The 15,702-nt window shown below is 39.2% G+C and overlaps 1 protein-coding gene across 1 annotated transcript in view; it reads right to left on the bottom strand.

Annotated features, from left to right (window-relative positions):
• Positions 1-15,702, bottom strand: part of SLC28A3 (solute carrier family 28 member 3) — a 42,067-nt gene that overhangs the window by 20,881 nt on the left and 5,484 nt on the right. The window contains exons 2-5 of the mRNA XM_052701565.1: positions 14,480-14,581; positions 7,768-7,850; positions 3,108-3,199; positions 1,454-1,643 (exon numbers count right to left, since the gene is read on the bottom strand). Coding sequence (XP_052557525.1) covers positions 1,454-1,643; positions 3,108-3,199; positions 7,768-7,850; positions 14,480-14,581 — 467 coding nt within the window. The remainder of the gene's footprint in view (positions 1-1,453; positions 1,644-3,107; positions 3,200-7,767; positions 7,851-14,479; positions 14,582-15,702) is intronic.

Here is a 15,702-nt window from a genome sequence, read left to right as displayed (position 1 = left end):
TGTTTAGAAAAACAACTTTTAGTCACAGCAATTACATGACAAAAGCAACGTATCCATCAATCTCCTCTAACAAAGAACTATGCACAGTTTCCATATTAGGGCAACTATCCTAACAACAGTCTGAAAGATAGGGGAATACAGCATATAGCTTACAGAAGGGAAAACTAAACACAGTTCAGTTTATTTCATATTGATTATGTCCAACTGCTGTTCCACTGATTGGAGTGGTATTTAAATAAATTTACCTATGTAAACTTCTTTTTTTGACCTAAAACACAAGTACTACAGGCTAGCTTCACAAAATTGTCTCCTGCAATGCTGAATAGCACCTTCTGCACGTGAGAGACTTTCTTTCTCTTGGTGATCTGTGATCCACAGTTAACCACTTAATCTGGAACATGCTGTTTAAAGATTGCAGCCTGCCTAATTCAGCATTTACTGCCTCTGAGTTGTTCCATCTACCCACCAAGACTCTCCAGCTCTTTTTGTTCCTTCCCCTGCCAAATTGCCTAACATCGGTTTTCGGGTGCAACTGCTCCCTGATGTGACTCAAGAGAAAAACGACCAAAATCTCTGTAGCATTTTTATTTGAAATTTATTCTCCTGGGGCAAACCAATTAAAAATCTAAAGAAAAAGACTAATTCATCATTATTTTGCGAACCTGCAATGATTCCTTCTTACAGCTCTGTCTCCCTCTGAGAAGAGGTGATGCAGCCGAGAATGAAGGATATTGCACAATTTTTTTTTATTTTAAAGACATTTCACTTGGTCTTTGGAATCTCAGTCTGTCTCCTTTCATCCCTCATTTTCCCGGGAATAAGTTAAATACTCCTGATAGTTGTTAAGAAGTATTTGGAATAAAAATCTTCCATATGTAAGTACCTGCAGGTTATCTACCAGATAAATGTTTACCACTCCAAATAAGATTGTATGATGTTATTACAACATCAAATGTGGCTGCTATGATTTGACTTTTGAAGATTAAATCAGAAAAGCTCTTAGCTCATTTCTGAGGGGGTATGTGAACAAGTAGTTCTTCAATAACACATTTCGGTATTTAATAGTCTACTAAAGTTAGAATTAAGGTGATTTTTGTTGTTGTTTTTCACAAAATTCACAGTTCTCTGAGCAGCTAACAATGGCATTTCTGGCTTGTAGAAATGAACTTCTCTGGACATATGCTTCCACAGCAACAAACCCGACATACCTCAATTTGAAGACTTTTTTTACTCTTTCTGCTAAGATTTTTATACCTAGCTTTTGCATTGTGATGTTAAGGATGTTTCTAACATGTCTTAACTGGAAGTAATTTATTAGTCTGTGTATACTATCTAATAATGTTTTACTTTTTATGATTAATCTATCTTTCTTTGTTTATGGTTCTTAAGCTTAAAAGAAGCCGTAAAAGTAAGCTAACACTTTGTTCTTTTGTAAGTAGTCGTTCATATTTACCATTTTAGCCAAAACCACTGTTTCTCCAAATATCTTTCTCCAGGGGAAAAAAATGCTGCAATTCTCTCTTCATACTTCGCTACTAAAAAATCCCAGCAGATGAGGAAGATGGCTAGGACAGTAATGATGAAGAGTGGCAAGGCTCTCTGAAAATTCAAGCTGCAGGCTGCAGTAACTGCTGCCAAATAAGCTGCCAAGAAACAAAATTATACATGTCGGTTATTTCTTGTCTCTTTATAGAGAGAATCAAATATTAAATTCAGTGATAAGAGCATGGGCTAAAGTCGGGTCTGAGCTTAGCTTTGAGTGCTTTGAGTGCTTTTCTGACTCTTATTTTAGATACTGAGAAATTCTGCTTTCACGGATATTGTTGTTACTTATGCTCATTGATATAAAATGTACTGCTGGAAATGGTGGAATTGTTCTTGGCTTTCTTCTGTGGAAGCAGAATATGTATGCTTTCACCAAGTCAAATTCATATCAAATATATTCATCACTTGAGAAAATAAAACCATCTGCACAAATGCTTTATCCTATATTAAAAACAGTGAATTAAGAAAAATCGATCTTTCTTTCGCAAGAGGGTGAGTTTATCCAATAAGATCAGAACAAATGTGTAGAAACATTTGCCAATTTTCTGATTTGATGGGCCTCTGAAATAATTGGAAAACTTAAAAGTAGTTTATCTATTTCATAAAGTAGCAATGAAATAACCTGTCATTTGGTACTTTCATTGCTAATGAAATTTTCAATGCTTTTAAATAATAACCTAATTTTGTCTATGGCAAGTAAGAAAGAACTACTGATTTTTGTTAGGCAAGCTGTTTTTCACAGAATTAACATGTAAATCCCTGACAATCTTAGACCTCACCTCCTTTCTTGAGCCAAGATGCATTTACATTATTACAAAGATGAGCTGATGCTAGGAGGACAGGATATTCACTATGCAATAGTCTCTCTTATACCCACTTTATATTATGCTGATGCTTATCTCATAGACATGTTGTAGGTCTACGTGTTCTCAGTAAGTGTTCAAGTAGAAAGAAAGATCTCTAATAGAAACTTGGTGAAGTGGAAACAAACCAATCTACTGGATAACTAGGAAAGCAACAAGCAAGAATATTTGAATTACTTTGCAGTGCAAACTGACATACATCAGAACATTTTCTATAGAAAACATTTGCTGTTGCTATTGCATGACATAGGTCAGAACAAAAAACTTTCATTTCCTGCGGAGGTAAGTCTTATCCAGGTTAGTCCATGATTCTTTCTGGGTGATTTCATGGTTTTGAGCATGTTTCTGACATTATAATTTAATTGCAAGCCACATGGACTGGGCTAGAAATTGATTAGACACAGAGACTAAACTAACCCTTATGCCCTAAGGAATAGATAGTCAAAGATAAAACATACTGAAGGAGTACTGTAGCAAGGCCTGTGCTCTTGTTATGTTTGGAAATGAGCGAAGGTTTGCACTTTAGAGCTTTCCCTAGGACTAAGTTCATTTTAACCTCATTTCAAATGCATTTTTAAGGGAGTCAGGAGTAGTTGTTAGAGCTTCTTTGTGTGTGTCAGATGTAAGACAAGCACAATTTACAACCTCATACAGGTAAATAAATAAAGGTTCACCAACACGTGGTGTAAAATACTGTACCTGTTATTAAAATTCTGCACATCACATACTTAATTCTGGTTCTATATTTCTTGCAAAAAATGCAGGCTTTATCATATTTCTTTTCTAAAAGCCTAGGAAAACATAAAAAACAAACAGAACAGAAACTTGAGCTGCAAATAAAAAAGTAGTTTCCACAGAATTAACAGTTGAAATTGACTGCTGGAGTATATTTATCTACTGGAATGTTTTTAACTGGAGTAAAATCTGAATTTGGATCCATGAGTGCTAAGGAAAATCATTTTGATGTCTTCTAAGATTGTTGATTATTTCTCTGCTTTGACAACTAAAAGGGAAAATCCAGCAGTTTATCTAACAGGCCAGTCCAGCAGGTATCTACATGTTGGACCAAAGTTAGCAGGCCAGTTCTGCCAGCTCTAATTCTGTGAGGAACTCTGTTTACAAGGTTAGTGCAAACTAGATAAAGATTCAGTGCCCATTGCTAGACCCACAGAGATTGTTAGTACAGTCAGTCTATCACTGCTACATAGAGTGGCAGTTTTGCTATTGTTGTGAAGGCCCAACATTAGAGGAGAATTTCCTAGGAAAATTTGACAGTAAGAGTTTGTCTCAAGACTTGTAGCTTCCACCTGCACTTTTGCATTTGTGGATGCAAAATAATCAATAGAAAGCAAAAATCTTACTATAGTGTGCACAGATGCTTCTCTACTTTAAAATTTGTTACTTACCTATGTTGCTCTGGAAGTAATGCCTGTCATTTATTTCCATGGAAACTACAACAGCTACAAAGAGCACAATAAATCTTTTTGATAGAGCAAATTCTCAGCTACAAAGCCCTGTTTTTCATCATGGTCACCACCATCATCCATGCATTTAACCAATGATGAACAAGTCTGTGTGCTGTGCTTGTAAAAATCTGCATTGCTTGTAAAAATCCGGCTATTCTCAACACTGTCATCACCGCTGAAATGCATCACCCATTGCCTCACTGTGCTCACATCCACTGTTTGGTCTCCGTACACAGCAAGCATCATTGACTGCTAGTGGTTTCGATTTTTTTTGTATGTAGGAATTCAGTTCCACATCTTTGCTCCATCAGCCCTTCCCTGTCAGATGCCATTTTCTCACACTGCCTCCCTGCTGCAATCAGTCACGTGGCAACAAAAGGTAACAGAATATTGGTGGGAAGGTTCAGCCTCTACTACCATGTCACCAACACCCCCCTGCAATGTTGTGGGCCAACATAAAGAAGTAGGAAGCATTACTTTTTGGGAGCAGCCCTTGTACACCAATGTTTCATCTAAGACTCTTCAGTTTACGGGAGGTAAAATGATTTCTAATATTGAATACGTTTTTCTAGTGTCTGTTCTTTTCTCATTTTACTAGTGGTAACACAAAATGATTTCACTAGGAAGGCTGAGATTTAGGAAAACAGCATTTTAGATGATAATTCTGCACAGATTTCTGATGTGAAATATGCCGATGATGTTGGTGTATTTTAGTTACAAAAGCTGTAGCTAAATAAATCCCTTAGTATTGCTCAAACTGAAAGGGAAATTACAGCTACAGTTTATATTCTTGTAAAGTCATGTCTCACACCCTTGCAGTCTATCAAAGCAACAATATGTTTAGAGCTGCTAATTGCCCAGACTGTATGTGTTGAAAAACCAGATGCATCTGGAGTCAGATACATGCTGACATTCAGCATGAATACCCTGCTTTTCTGCCCTACTGCATTTGTACTCAGAACAGCAGAGAAGGAACGTTCTTCTTCATTAGTTCAAAAAGTAACAGGATCTCTGAGAAATCTTGACTGCTTTTGATATTCCAGTTGTTTTTTATTTTTTATTTTTTCTTCCTAGGAATTCCTCTTGCCTTACAGATCACAGTCCTTTGCTTTTACTTGTTAGAAAATCAGGTTATCCACTCAGTCTCAACAGTGAGATTAGATTCAAGATTAGATACAAGAGAAGAAATAAAAGGAGAAATGAAAGACAGATGAACAAACAATCCAGAGTGACTTTATCAAATTAATTGTTCATCTACCACCAACATAAAAAGGAAAAAAGTAGTAGCTTTGATTTGGAACTATGTATTATGAGTCTTTTGGGATTTTAGATCACTACTTAATATTACAACTCCTTGCAATTTCTTATTTAATCTAACATCTTTCCTTATCTTGTTATTTTATCTGTTTAGTGATTATCACTTTGATACCAGTATATCTTAAATATTTCAACATGTATGTTATAAATATACAGCTCTGTTTCCGAAAGGTAGCAGAAGAAAATAGTCTCCCTTATGATGTTTGGTTATCCAAGTAAACACTGTTTGCTGAAGACTATTGATTTATACTGCAGCACACTGCTGACGGCTTTTACTTAACTGAAGATGTTGAAAAAGCAAATGTATTTTAAGCATATTTAAATGAGAGCTTTAATGTAATACATTTTTGCATACCAACTCTATTACTGCTTGCATTTTACAACTTAGAAATCCTTGTTCTGATCTGCATGTGCTCTGTGAGTGAATGTGCTCACACTTATTGTTATCCACAATCTGATGTTTCAGAGGTTTTGTGTCTCAAATCACAGACTGTTTGGTGCCATTTTCTGAAAGAAATCAATGATGCATTCAAAATTAAGGGACACTTTGTGAACACTCCTTTTAAGCAGATAAAATTAAAACATTAGATCACATTATGGCACTGCCCAACAGTATAGGGCAAGCCATAGCCTGAATATAATTAGAATAGAGCAAAGTGTTCTTCAGCTTCCAGTCTGCAAAGGAGCTCTCACTGCCCAAGGCATGATACCAGATATTGCTGGAAGAACAAGATAGCCTAGAGAATGATAAGGCCCTGTGAATTAAAAGCTACTTAGCTCTTGGCTCTCTGTAGGAGTACAAAAATGAGTGACAAATATGGAACTTTACCACTGCCCAAGTGCCTATCTGGGCAGAACTCCCTCCAGTCCAATGAGCCTCTGGACCTGGGTCTGAGGGAAGACAGACACTACTAATCTTGTTCATGTACCAACACTTATTGTGTAATCAGATAATTTTGGAATATGTGTTGGGTACATGTCACTGACATTTGATCTATCAAATCTCAGCTTTTTTTTGTAAAGAACACTGAAAATATTTAAATATGAAATGTTCTCTGTAGAACAGAGAAGAGAAATGAGAGAAAATTTAAAGACTTTAAGGACATCTAGAGACTGTTGCTGGCTCTTTAAAGCAGCATTTTAATGATACAGTGGCATCAGAAAGCCTAATCGCAGTAAGAAGTCTTGGAAGTTCTGTATGTACAGCTCAAAAGCATGAATGATCACTATAATCACAATGATTACTCATCACTGAATGATCAGTAATTTACTGCTACAATATATAACTGTACCATTTGTTCAGGCATGAGATCATTTCAAGTTGTTCAGTCTGAGTTAGAAAAGCTCCTGTTTGGAACATCCGGCAAGTCAGTACCTAGAATCAGCTGATAAAAACAGAGACTCAAAGCTGAAATGGCATGATGTATATTAAGGTGGAGAAATGTAAGTCAGCAGAAAAATTACAGCATGATTTCTATGAGGTTTTAAATAAAGCATCAGTCTGGTGGAAAAATATTAAGATACAAATTACTATTTTAAGTCTTCTATCTCACTTTTTTAGATGTCTTACATGAGATTTATAGTTCTCATAAGGATACTAACCTGCAAATAATTATGAGTGTGTACTTTTACTGTGTAGACTTAGTAACACTGCATGAGAGGCAAAAATGCTGCTAAAGCAAAATGATATATATATTTTTTGTCTATTCTACTCTCAACTTGCGGTGGGGTAACCAGATATGTAAAATGAAGAGCAGTGTCGAATCTTTGACTTTCTGCAAGAGTTCACTGTTTAAGGCCTTTCTTTTAAAAAGCCCCTTTCAGAAATATTGGAAATGTAATTTCCAGGGCATCCACAGCTTCTCTGGGCAGCCTGTTCCAGCACCTCACCACTCTTTCAGTAAAAGGACTTCCTCAACATCCAATTTAAATCTCCCTTCCTTTAGTTTAAAACTATTCCCCCTTGCCCTGTTATCATCTACCCTTGCAAAAACTTGATTTCCCTCCTGTTTATAATCTCACTTAAAATATTGGAAGGGCACAATGAGGTCTCCCTACAGCTTCTTATTTTTCTGGCCGAACAAGGCCATTTCCCTCAACCTGTCTTCATAGGAGAGGTGCTCCAGCCTTTGGACAACCTTTGTGGCCCTCCTCTGGACTCTCACCAACAGCTCTACATCTTTCCTGTGTTGGAGGCTCCAGAACTGGATGCAGTACGTCAGCTGGAGCCCCACGAGGGCAGAATAGAGGGGGACAATCACCTCATTTGTTCTTCTGACTGCCTCTGTTCTGATGGAACCGAGGATGTCACTGGCTTTCTGGAATACAAACACACACTGCTGGCTCAATTTGTGAGGTTTTATAATTATAATTCCACACGTATTTTGGCTGAAAGGTAAAGTTATTTTAAAAACAATGTGTTTCTGTATTACTCAAATCGTGATACAAAGGTCTGCACTGCACAAGGGTATGGCAGCAACTATATGAGCTCTTGCTCCAGAATCTGGAACACTGGCAGCTGACTGTTTAGGCTGCTATGAAGTGAGTGGATTATTTGTCCATCCAGAAGACATTACCCTTTTAAGTGTAGTTTCTCATCACCCGCTGAGTCATGTTTGTTTTCATGCAGATCACTCTCAATGTTGATGAATTCATCCTCCTGGAAAACAGATCAGTACCAACACTGTCAGAGAGATGCATACTTGTTAAGTAACGTGAAAAAGCAGAGATCCCCCCAGGCAGATGGCTGAAACAGTCACAAGACTTCCCTGTTCTGCACTGGGTACACAGCTACAGTTGTCCTGTCTGCCACCAACACTGTGATAACTAGCAGGCAAATGAGGTAGTTAATCTGTGACTGTCAACTCATGACTGTTTTGAGTTACAAACTTTCTCAAGACTTCCACATGATTTTGAAAGAGAAGATAAAGGAAAAAAAAAAACCACCTTCCAGTGTTATCTGGAGCTAAAGAGGCACTCATATAAAGCAGCTGTGCATACCTACTAAACAGTGAATGTTACAGGTGGGGATTGTATAACTGCCTACGCACCAACTCACTCAGCACTTATGAGCACAGTGTGATCTTGTCCACAGGGACACATCCAGTATATGCACCTTTCTCTTCCTGCTGGCTGTGCTGTGCTCCTGGCACAGCCTATGGGCAGAGCATGGGCTGGCACTGGTCCTGTGGAGAGGAGGGCAGGGAGCTGGATTCATGTGGTTTGTAAAAACAGGTGCTTGTGCTGACACTTTGCCTTCACCCAGAAGCGTATGTCACTACAGCCAGCGGGCTTAGCATGAAATCCAGAATCTCCTTCTGTTTCATACCCGGATCTTCCCTTGTCAGAGAAATTCTGATGTTTCCTCCTGTACTTCATCGCTCGCTTTAAATTTCTTATTTTACCTCGTACTACATATGCAGTCTAACAAGGCAATTTTTTATCAGAAACACTATGAAGCTCCTCTTTTCATCTCATTTTATGCACTTGCATGTTCTGGTTAGTTTCCGTTTCTCTGCCAAAATGGCAGGGAGCTTTGTTCCAATGCTGCAGCATGCACTCAGCTCTGTCACACTCGGTGGCTATCCTCATGGTGTCTGGGAGGCATGTGGCTTCTCAGATGCCTCTGGAACTGGCTCAGTGCCACTCAGAGGTGCCCATCCCTCCTGTATGTACCTTGGTGCTCATGGCAGGGACTAAGGCAGGACTGGCACCCAGGCATATTTGCTGCTGGGACTCCTTGGCATCCAAAGTCAGCACAGCAACTGAATGGCCTAGCTGCCCTCCTGGATTTTAACACCCAGCCTGAGAAACGTGATAGGTCACGTGCTCCACGGTATCTGGAAACTCCCACAATGGCAAACCTGTTTTTCTGGGTATGTACTGGCCTGTACTGGGCAGTGTGCTATATACTGCAGGGAGGAAATGTCCCTACAGGACTGGCCTGTGAGTGAGTTCAACTTTTCTATGTCACAAATATTTATAGCAGCTTTGTTCCCCAAGCTGCCTCTTGTATATCAGAGTATATCCTGAATCATGACCCTGCTTTCAGAAAGGCTCTTCTGCTCATGCTGGGATCTTGCCATTCTACTGACAGTTCTGGTGAGCTCTCCATTAGCATCTGGCTAGAAAATCTCATGGGCAAAGCTGGCAAAGGATGGACATGTAGCCAGTGATTAAAATGGCACGTAGGAGACATGGAAACTGCTATTTGCTCCCCTACAACAAATCCCACAGCAGAGCAGATGTTGTGAAGCAATGCAAATCTTGTGCTCTAAGCTATATCAAGTTTATTTCCATAAACTTGATTTCTTTCTTTCTTTGTTATCTGTTATGAAATCATAAATTGCAAATCCCACCACCTGCTGAATTGCTATTTTTTGGTAGTGGGGAGCGGTCCTCCCAGCAGCTGCCAAAAGTTGACTTCTTCTCTATGGGACAGTGATTGCAGAGGCAACAGAAGTGTCATTGTTTTCTGAGCTTAACTTCAGGTTCTCACAAGGTTATGAATTTGTAGGGACAAAAATCTCAGGCCTACCTTATAAATTAAAAAATCGAGAGTGGATTGCCTTCTGTGTTGAAGACCTATGCTTCCAATTTTGTGGATCACTGTGCTCTCCTTAGGGCACTGTGTCCTTTCCCTAGGCTACAAGTGATACTGATGTCCCAGACATCCCTCTTCTCTCTTCTCCACTGCCCTTGACAGACATGCTTCACATATGGCCAAGGCCAAACTGTACCTCCCTGTTCCTTTCCCCCATGCTGCCATGTCATCCTAAGGCCAGGAGCTCCCCTATATCACTCACAACCTCACCGTGGTTCTTTAAATCCATGAAATACACTGGCACAATAAAGATTCCAGGCAGTGAAAGGTGGGAAGAATTGTTTTCAAGTATTTATCTTGAGAATATCACCTTTTGTTTTAACTGAGTGATTTTTACTTTTATAAAAAGTACCAGTCTATCTTTTTAACACTGTTTGCAATGTACTTCAACAGATCCAGAATATTATGTTAATCCTTATTGTCATTAATATGTATTAAAAAGAAGAAAATCTGAAATCAAAGATCTTGTTGTGCCTAACTGTGCACAAGGGAAAGAGCAAATTGATCCAAACCCTTTCCTTCTTTTCAGTTTGGTCACATAATGCTAGATTTGGGGAGGTGGAGGTCCTTGTTGAGTTTAACCCAAGGCCTATGTGAAGGTGCACAGAAAGCTGTTCTAGTTTGCTCCAAATTGACCATATCAGCTCTTTTCTTACAAAGACATAATATGTCTATGAATCTCTGTAGATATGCATATCTACAGGCATGTTTGTACAAAGTACTGACTGAACATTGTCAGCTGAACTGTTTCAGTGGGAAACTGGTTTCTTTTTTATTTTACGATTTTATGAGGGCTGCTCTGAAAATAAAGTCTTTTGTTTATTTTTCCTATGTTGGCCCATGATGGCAGAGGCAGATGTTGGTGGTATGGCAGTATAGGCTGAACCTTCCTGCTAGTATTTCGTTACATGCTGTTACATGTGACAGATGGTAGCAGAGGAGCACTCAGAGCAGGGTGTCTGACATGGAAGTGTATATGAAGCAGAGGTGTGTCATTAAATTCCTGCACACAGCAAAAATTTCACCCACTGGCATTCATCAACATTTACTGAATGTTTAAGGAGACCAAACAGTGGATGTGAGCTCAGTGAGGCAGTGGGTGGTGCATTTCAGCGATGATGTTAGAGATGTGAAAGACAACCCATGTTACACGTAGCCATGCACAGCTGTGACACCATAAAATGAAGAGTCTCCACCAACTCATCTGCACAAATCAGCGAATAATGATCAGGGAACTGTGTACAGAGCTGAATATTGGCTTCACTGCCTTGGAAATTATAGCAGCAGAATTGGAATATCACAAAATTTGTGCCAGGTGGGTCTCACAGGTGGAAACACAGGAACAGAAAGAACACTGTATACAAGTTTGTTAGGAACAATAAGACCAGTACAAGATGACAATTTCCAGAATCACATAATCGGTGACAAGATCGGTCCTGTCATTACAGTGAACTGGCATTCAAATGACAGCCTGAGGGAGGAGTGGCAACACGAATTCCCCATCAGATAAGAAGTTGAAGACAAGGTCTTGGTGGGTAAAGTGATGTGCACTGTGTTCTGTTATAGGAAAGGGGTGATCTCTCTGGATTTCCTGGAACTCAAACAAACCATTTACACTGATCACAACATTGTGATCCCAGATAAGCTAAAGGCTCAAACTTCCACAGTCAGGCCAGAGAAGAAGACAACTTTTCTGTGATGATGCTAAGCTCCATATCAATTGAAGCATCGTGAAGCATATTGCCAATCTTGGTTGGACTGACTTATCACTCCCAACATACCTTCTGGATTTATCATCTTCTGACTTCATTTCTTCAAGCCGATCACAGAATGGCTGGGGTTGGAATGGATCTCAAGGATCATGAATCTCTAACCCCCCTGCCACATGCAGAGCCATCAAACTCCCCATTTAATACTAGACAAATCTGCCCAGGGCCCCATCCAATCTGGCCTTGAACACCTCCAGGAACAGGGCATCCACAACCTCTCTGGGCAGCCTGTTCCAGCACCTCACCACTCTCTCTGTCAAGAATTTCCCCCTGGCATCCAACCTAAATCTCCCTTCCCTCAACTCAAAACCATTTCCGCTTGTCCTGCATTTATTAACCCTTTCAAAGGGTTGATTCCCCTCCCCTCTGTAGGCTCCCTTGAGGTATTGAAAGGCTGCAATGAGGTCACCCCGCAGCCTTCTTTTCTCCAGGCTGAACAAGCCCAGCTCCCTCAGCCTGTCTTCGTAGGGCGGGTGCTCCAGTCCCCTGATCATCTTTGTGGCTCTCCTCTGGACCCTCTCCAACAGCTCCCTGTCTTTTTTGTACTGGGGACTCCAGACCTGGACACAGTACTCCAGATGGAGCCTCACAAGAGCAGAGGGGGACAATCACCTCCCTGTCCCTGCTGGCCACCCCTCTTCTGATGGAGCCCAGGATACCAGTTGCTTTCTGAGCTGCAAGAGCGCACTGCTGGCTCATGTTAAGTTTTTCGTCTCTCAAGACCCCCAGGTCCTTCTCTGCAGGGCTGCTTTCAAGGACCGCTCCTTCCAGTCTGTATAAATGCCTGGGATTCCTTTGGCCCAAGTGCAAAACTCTGCACTTTGCTGTGTTGAACCTCATCAGGTTCACCCGGGCCCACCTTTCAAACCTCCTGATGTCCCTCTGAATGGCATCCCTTCCACCACACCACTCAGCTTGGTGTTGTCAGCAAACTTGCTGAGGGTGCACTCGATTCTGACATCGATGTCATTAATAAAGATTAAAACGGTTAAAGAGCACCGGTCCCAACACAGACCCCTGGGGGACGCTGCTCGTTACCAGCCTCCACCTGGACACAGAGCCATTGATGACCACCCTCTGTCTGTGGCCTTTCAACCAGTTTCTTATCCATCGAGTGGTCCACCCATCAAATCCACATCCCTCCAATTTGGAGATAAATATTATCTAATGAAAGATGGGCTGTGTGGGCAATATTTTCCCAGCAATTATGCCACTGTAGCAGTTGTTAAACAGTGGTTCACTCCATTGCTGCAGGTATTTACAAGCACAGCATGCAGACTCTTGTTCATTACTGGCAAAATGCATAGCTAATGATGATGTCTATGTTGAGAAATAGAGTTTTGTAGTTTAGCATTTCCTTTATCAAATATATTTACTGTGCACTTTGTAGCTGTTGTAGTTTCCATGGAAATTAACAGAATCATAGAATCACCAAGGTTGGAAAAGACCTCCACAATCATCCAGTCCAACCATCTACCTAGAACTAGTAGGTATTTCCTCACTAAACCATGTTGTTCATCACTAAATCATGTTGTCTCATGTTTCTTGAACACTTCCAGGGACAGTGACTCAAGGATCTGATCAAATATGTACATTTTTAGGCTCATATGACTTCCAACATTCTGCATGTGCCTAAAACTTCCCATTTTTTCTGTGGTCTGTTAGTGGGTCTGAAGACTGACACTCTTCAAGTGCTACTGCATAAATAGAAGGTATGACTTTCAGAGTAACTTACAGAAACCAAACTTTCATTGACTGCCACTACTTCTCTTGGTTTCAAAATTTCCAACAATTCTGAAAGTTCTTTTATTCCATTCTTTGCATTCTTTCCTTCTTGATGACTTTTTGAAGGGGCAGATACAGACATTGCCTACCACATTCCTAGGATGTCACATCCCAGTTTCCAGGTCTATGTATCAGAATAATGTGCGTGATTCCCTTCCATCATTACAAATTTAGAATCACTTCAGCTTTGAGAGGCAGGAGGAAAGCAGAGTCATTTCTTTGCCAATTTCTGCCTCTGTTTATATGCAAAACTCATTGAAAGAAAGAGAGGAACATCCAACACCAAACAAGCTCTATTTCTTTTATGTAGTTTCAGATCCTACCATCATACTTATTAAATAGACATGATTACGAAACAGGAATGTATCTATACATATATATACACATAAAGTATTTACCAAGAATTCAAGACAATGGGTTATTTTTATTTTATTTTATTTTATTTTATTATTTGTATGGGTGTGAAAATAGATGACATTAGAAAATATCCACTTTTGGAAAAAAAAGTTTTGTGTAAAAATGATTCCTACCTTCATAGTTAGCTACTCAATATGTGGATTTAGACAAACTGACAGTAAAAAAAATTAAAATAGTTATGTTTATGAAATCATCTGTATTGTTTTTGTACTTCATTCTTTTCTTTCTCTCTTTGGTCAGTCACAAGCCAGAGCTGTTGCCTCCAGACTGTATTTTTTTCTGAAATTTTCCCTGTTTTGGATCCATAGGTATATGATAATATCTGTGACCTGACTGAAAGACAGCATTAATCACAAATAATGTTCCCAGGTCCTCTGTTTTCAACTTTTCAGTAGAAAATACTTCTGTGTCAAGTCCTTATCAATAATATTTCCTCTGAACACCATTTCTGATACCTGTTTTGCATCTTGCATGAAGCTACGGCGATACTAGAAAACTAAATTTTTCAGAATCCTATTCTTAAGTGTTCTGTTAATTTTCTGTGGTTTTTTTTTTCCTTAATATATTTCAGAGAACAAAATTGGCCTCCCTGTTAGCTTACAAATATCTGTCTTAGACATAACAGCCTCTCACATGGAATTTGCTGCTAATGAATTTACATCAGGCTTCTAAAAACTGTGGTTTTTTTCCAAAAGAAAAAGGCTAGAAGCATACCTGATTAGTATGTACGTTTTTCTCATGTTGTGAATTCTCAATTCTCTGTAAATTGTCTTGAAGATCTTCCTTATTTACAATGTCAATGTCTTCATTGTCATTCTGGGGTACAAGAAGACCAAAAATGGTGTCAATTCGTATCAAAAGCAAAACCCTTTCTTATGTCAAATGAGAGCTGGTTTATTCTATGATTCCTGAGCTTTCATGTTTCACTTTAGTACAGAATAGCCCAAAACTCAGTACTCAAAATGCATATACTCTTGTCCTTGTACTTCTACATAAAGCTGTGATCACAAACACAACTCAGTGTCAGTCTGCTGTTTTCTTGACCTAAAGCAGCATTTTCTACTCTTTGCCTCAGAACTTGCTTAACACACTAACAAAGATGTGTCCATTCTTCACATTACAACAAAATGACTTATTTGGGTGTTAATAGCCCAGGCTGTTAGAGTCTTTTTTTTTTTCAAGACAGTGCTTTTTATTAATGCATGCATGGCATATGTGTACAATGTTTTAACATGTATTTCAATTGCTTCTGGAATAAAACTCAGGAGTATTTTTAAAGGCAGTAGTTAGCTTTATTACACTCACACTCTGTGGTATGCTTTTTATTAGTGTGTGCTAATTGGCTGTACTTTTCTGCCACTTGTAACAAGTTCCACTATTTCTACATACTTCTATTTTGAAGCCAAGTTTTCTTGTTTCCTTCTTTCTTTTTCTTTCCATCTTTCTCTCTCCTTTTTTCTTCCTTTCCTCCTCCCCTCCCTTCTTCCTACAAAACAGACATTTCTGTGTGTTCTATTCTATGATGCATGTCATTAATATGGTAAGAAACAGCATATTACCTACATTTAGTCTTCTACGAAAATAAATGTTTTCAGATGAACAAAATACAAAATAGCCTTAATCATAGTGCATTATCATAAAGGCAAAAATGAATAATGCTTCTATATAAATTAATTTTGCCTTTTAGCAGAAACGTGAGTTTAAAAGCACCCAGAACACGTTACAGTAATGTGTTCTTCTTAAAGATTGTTTAACTTCGCAGAAGAAGTGTCAGTAAAAGTATTTCTAGAACTGAGAAAAGAGAAAGGCATCACAAAAGCTGTCTCTGTGGCCTCGATAAACCAAAAGCCAATACACAATTTCCATTCCCTGTCTTAAGAAAAGAGTAGCTTTACACTCCCTTCGAAGAGTGATGTTTCTTTTTGAAAGAGAGCCTC

This window comes from Tympanuchus pallidicinctus, unplaced genomic scaffold, assembly GCF_026119805.1.
Source record: "Tympanuchus pallidicinctus isolate F22 unplaced genomic scaffold, pur_lepc_1.0 scaffold4, whole genome shotgun sequence".
Lineage (NCBI taxonomy): Eukaryota > Metazoa > Chordata > Aves > Galliformes > Phasianidae > Tympanuchus > Tympanuchus pallidicinctus.
This window is presented reverse-complemented; position numbering and strand designations above follow the sequence as displayed.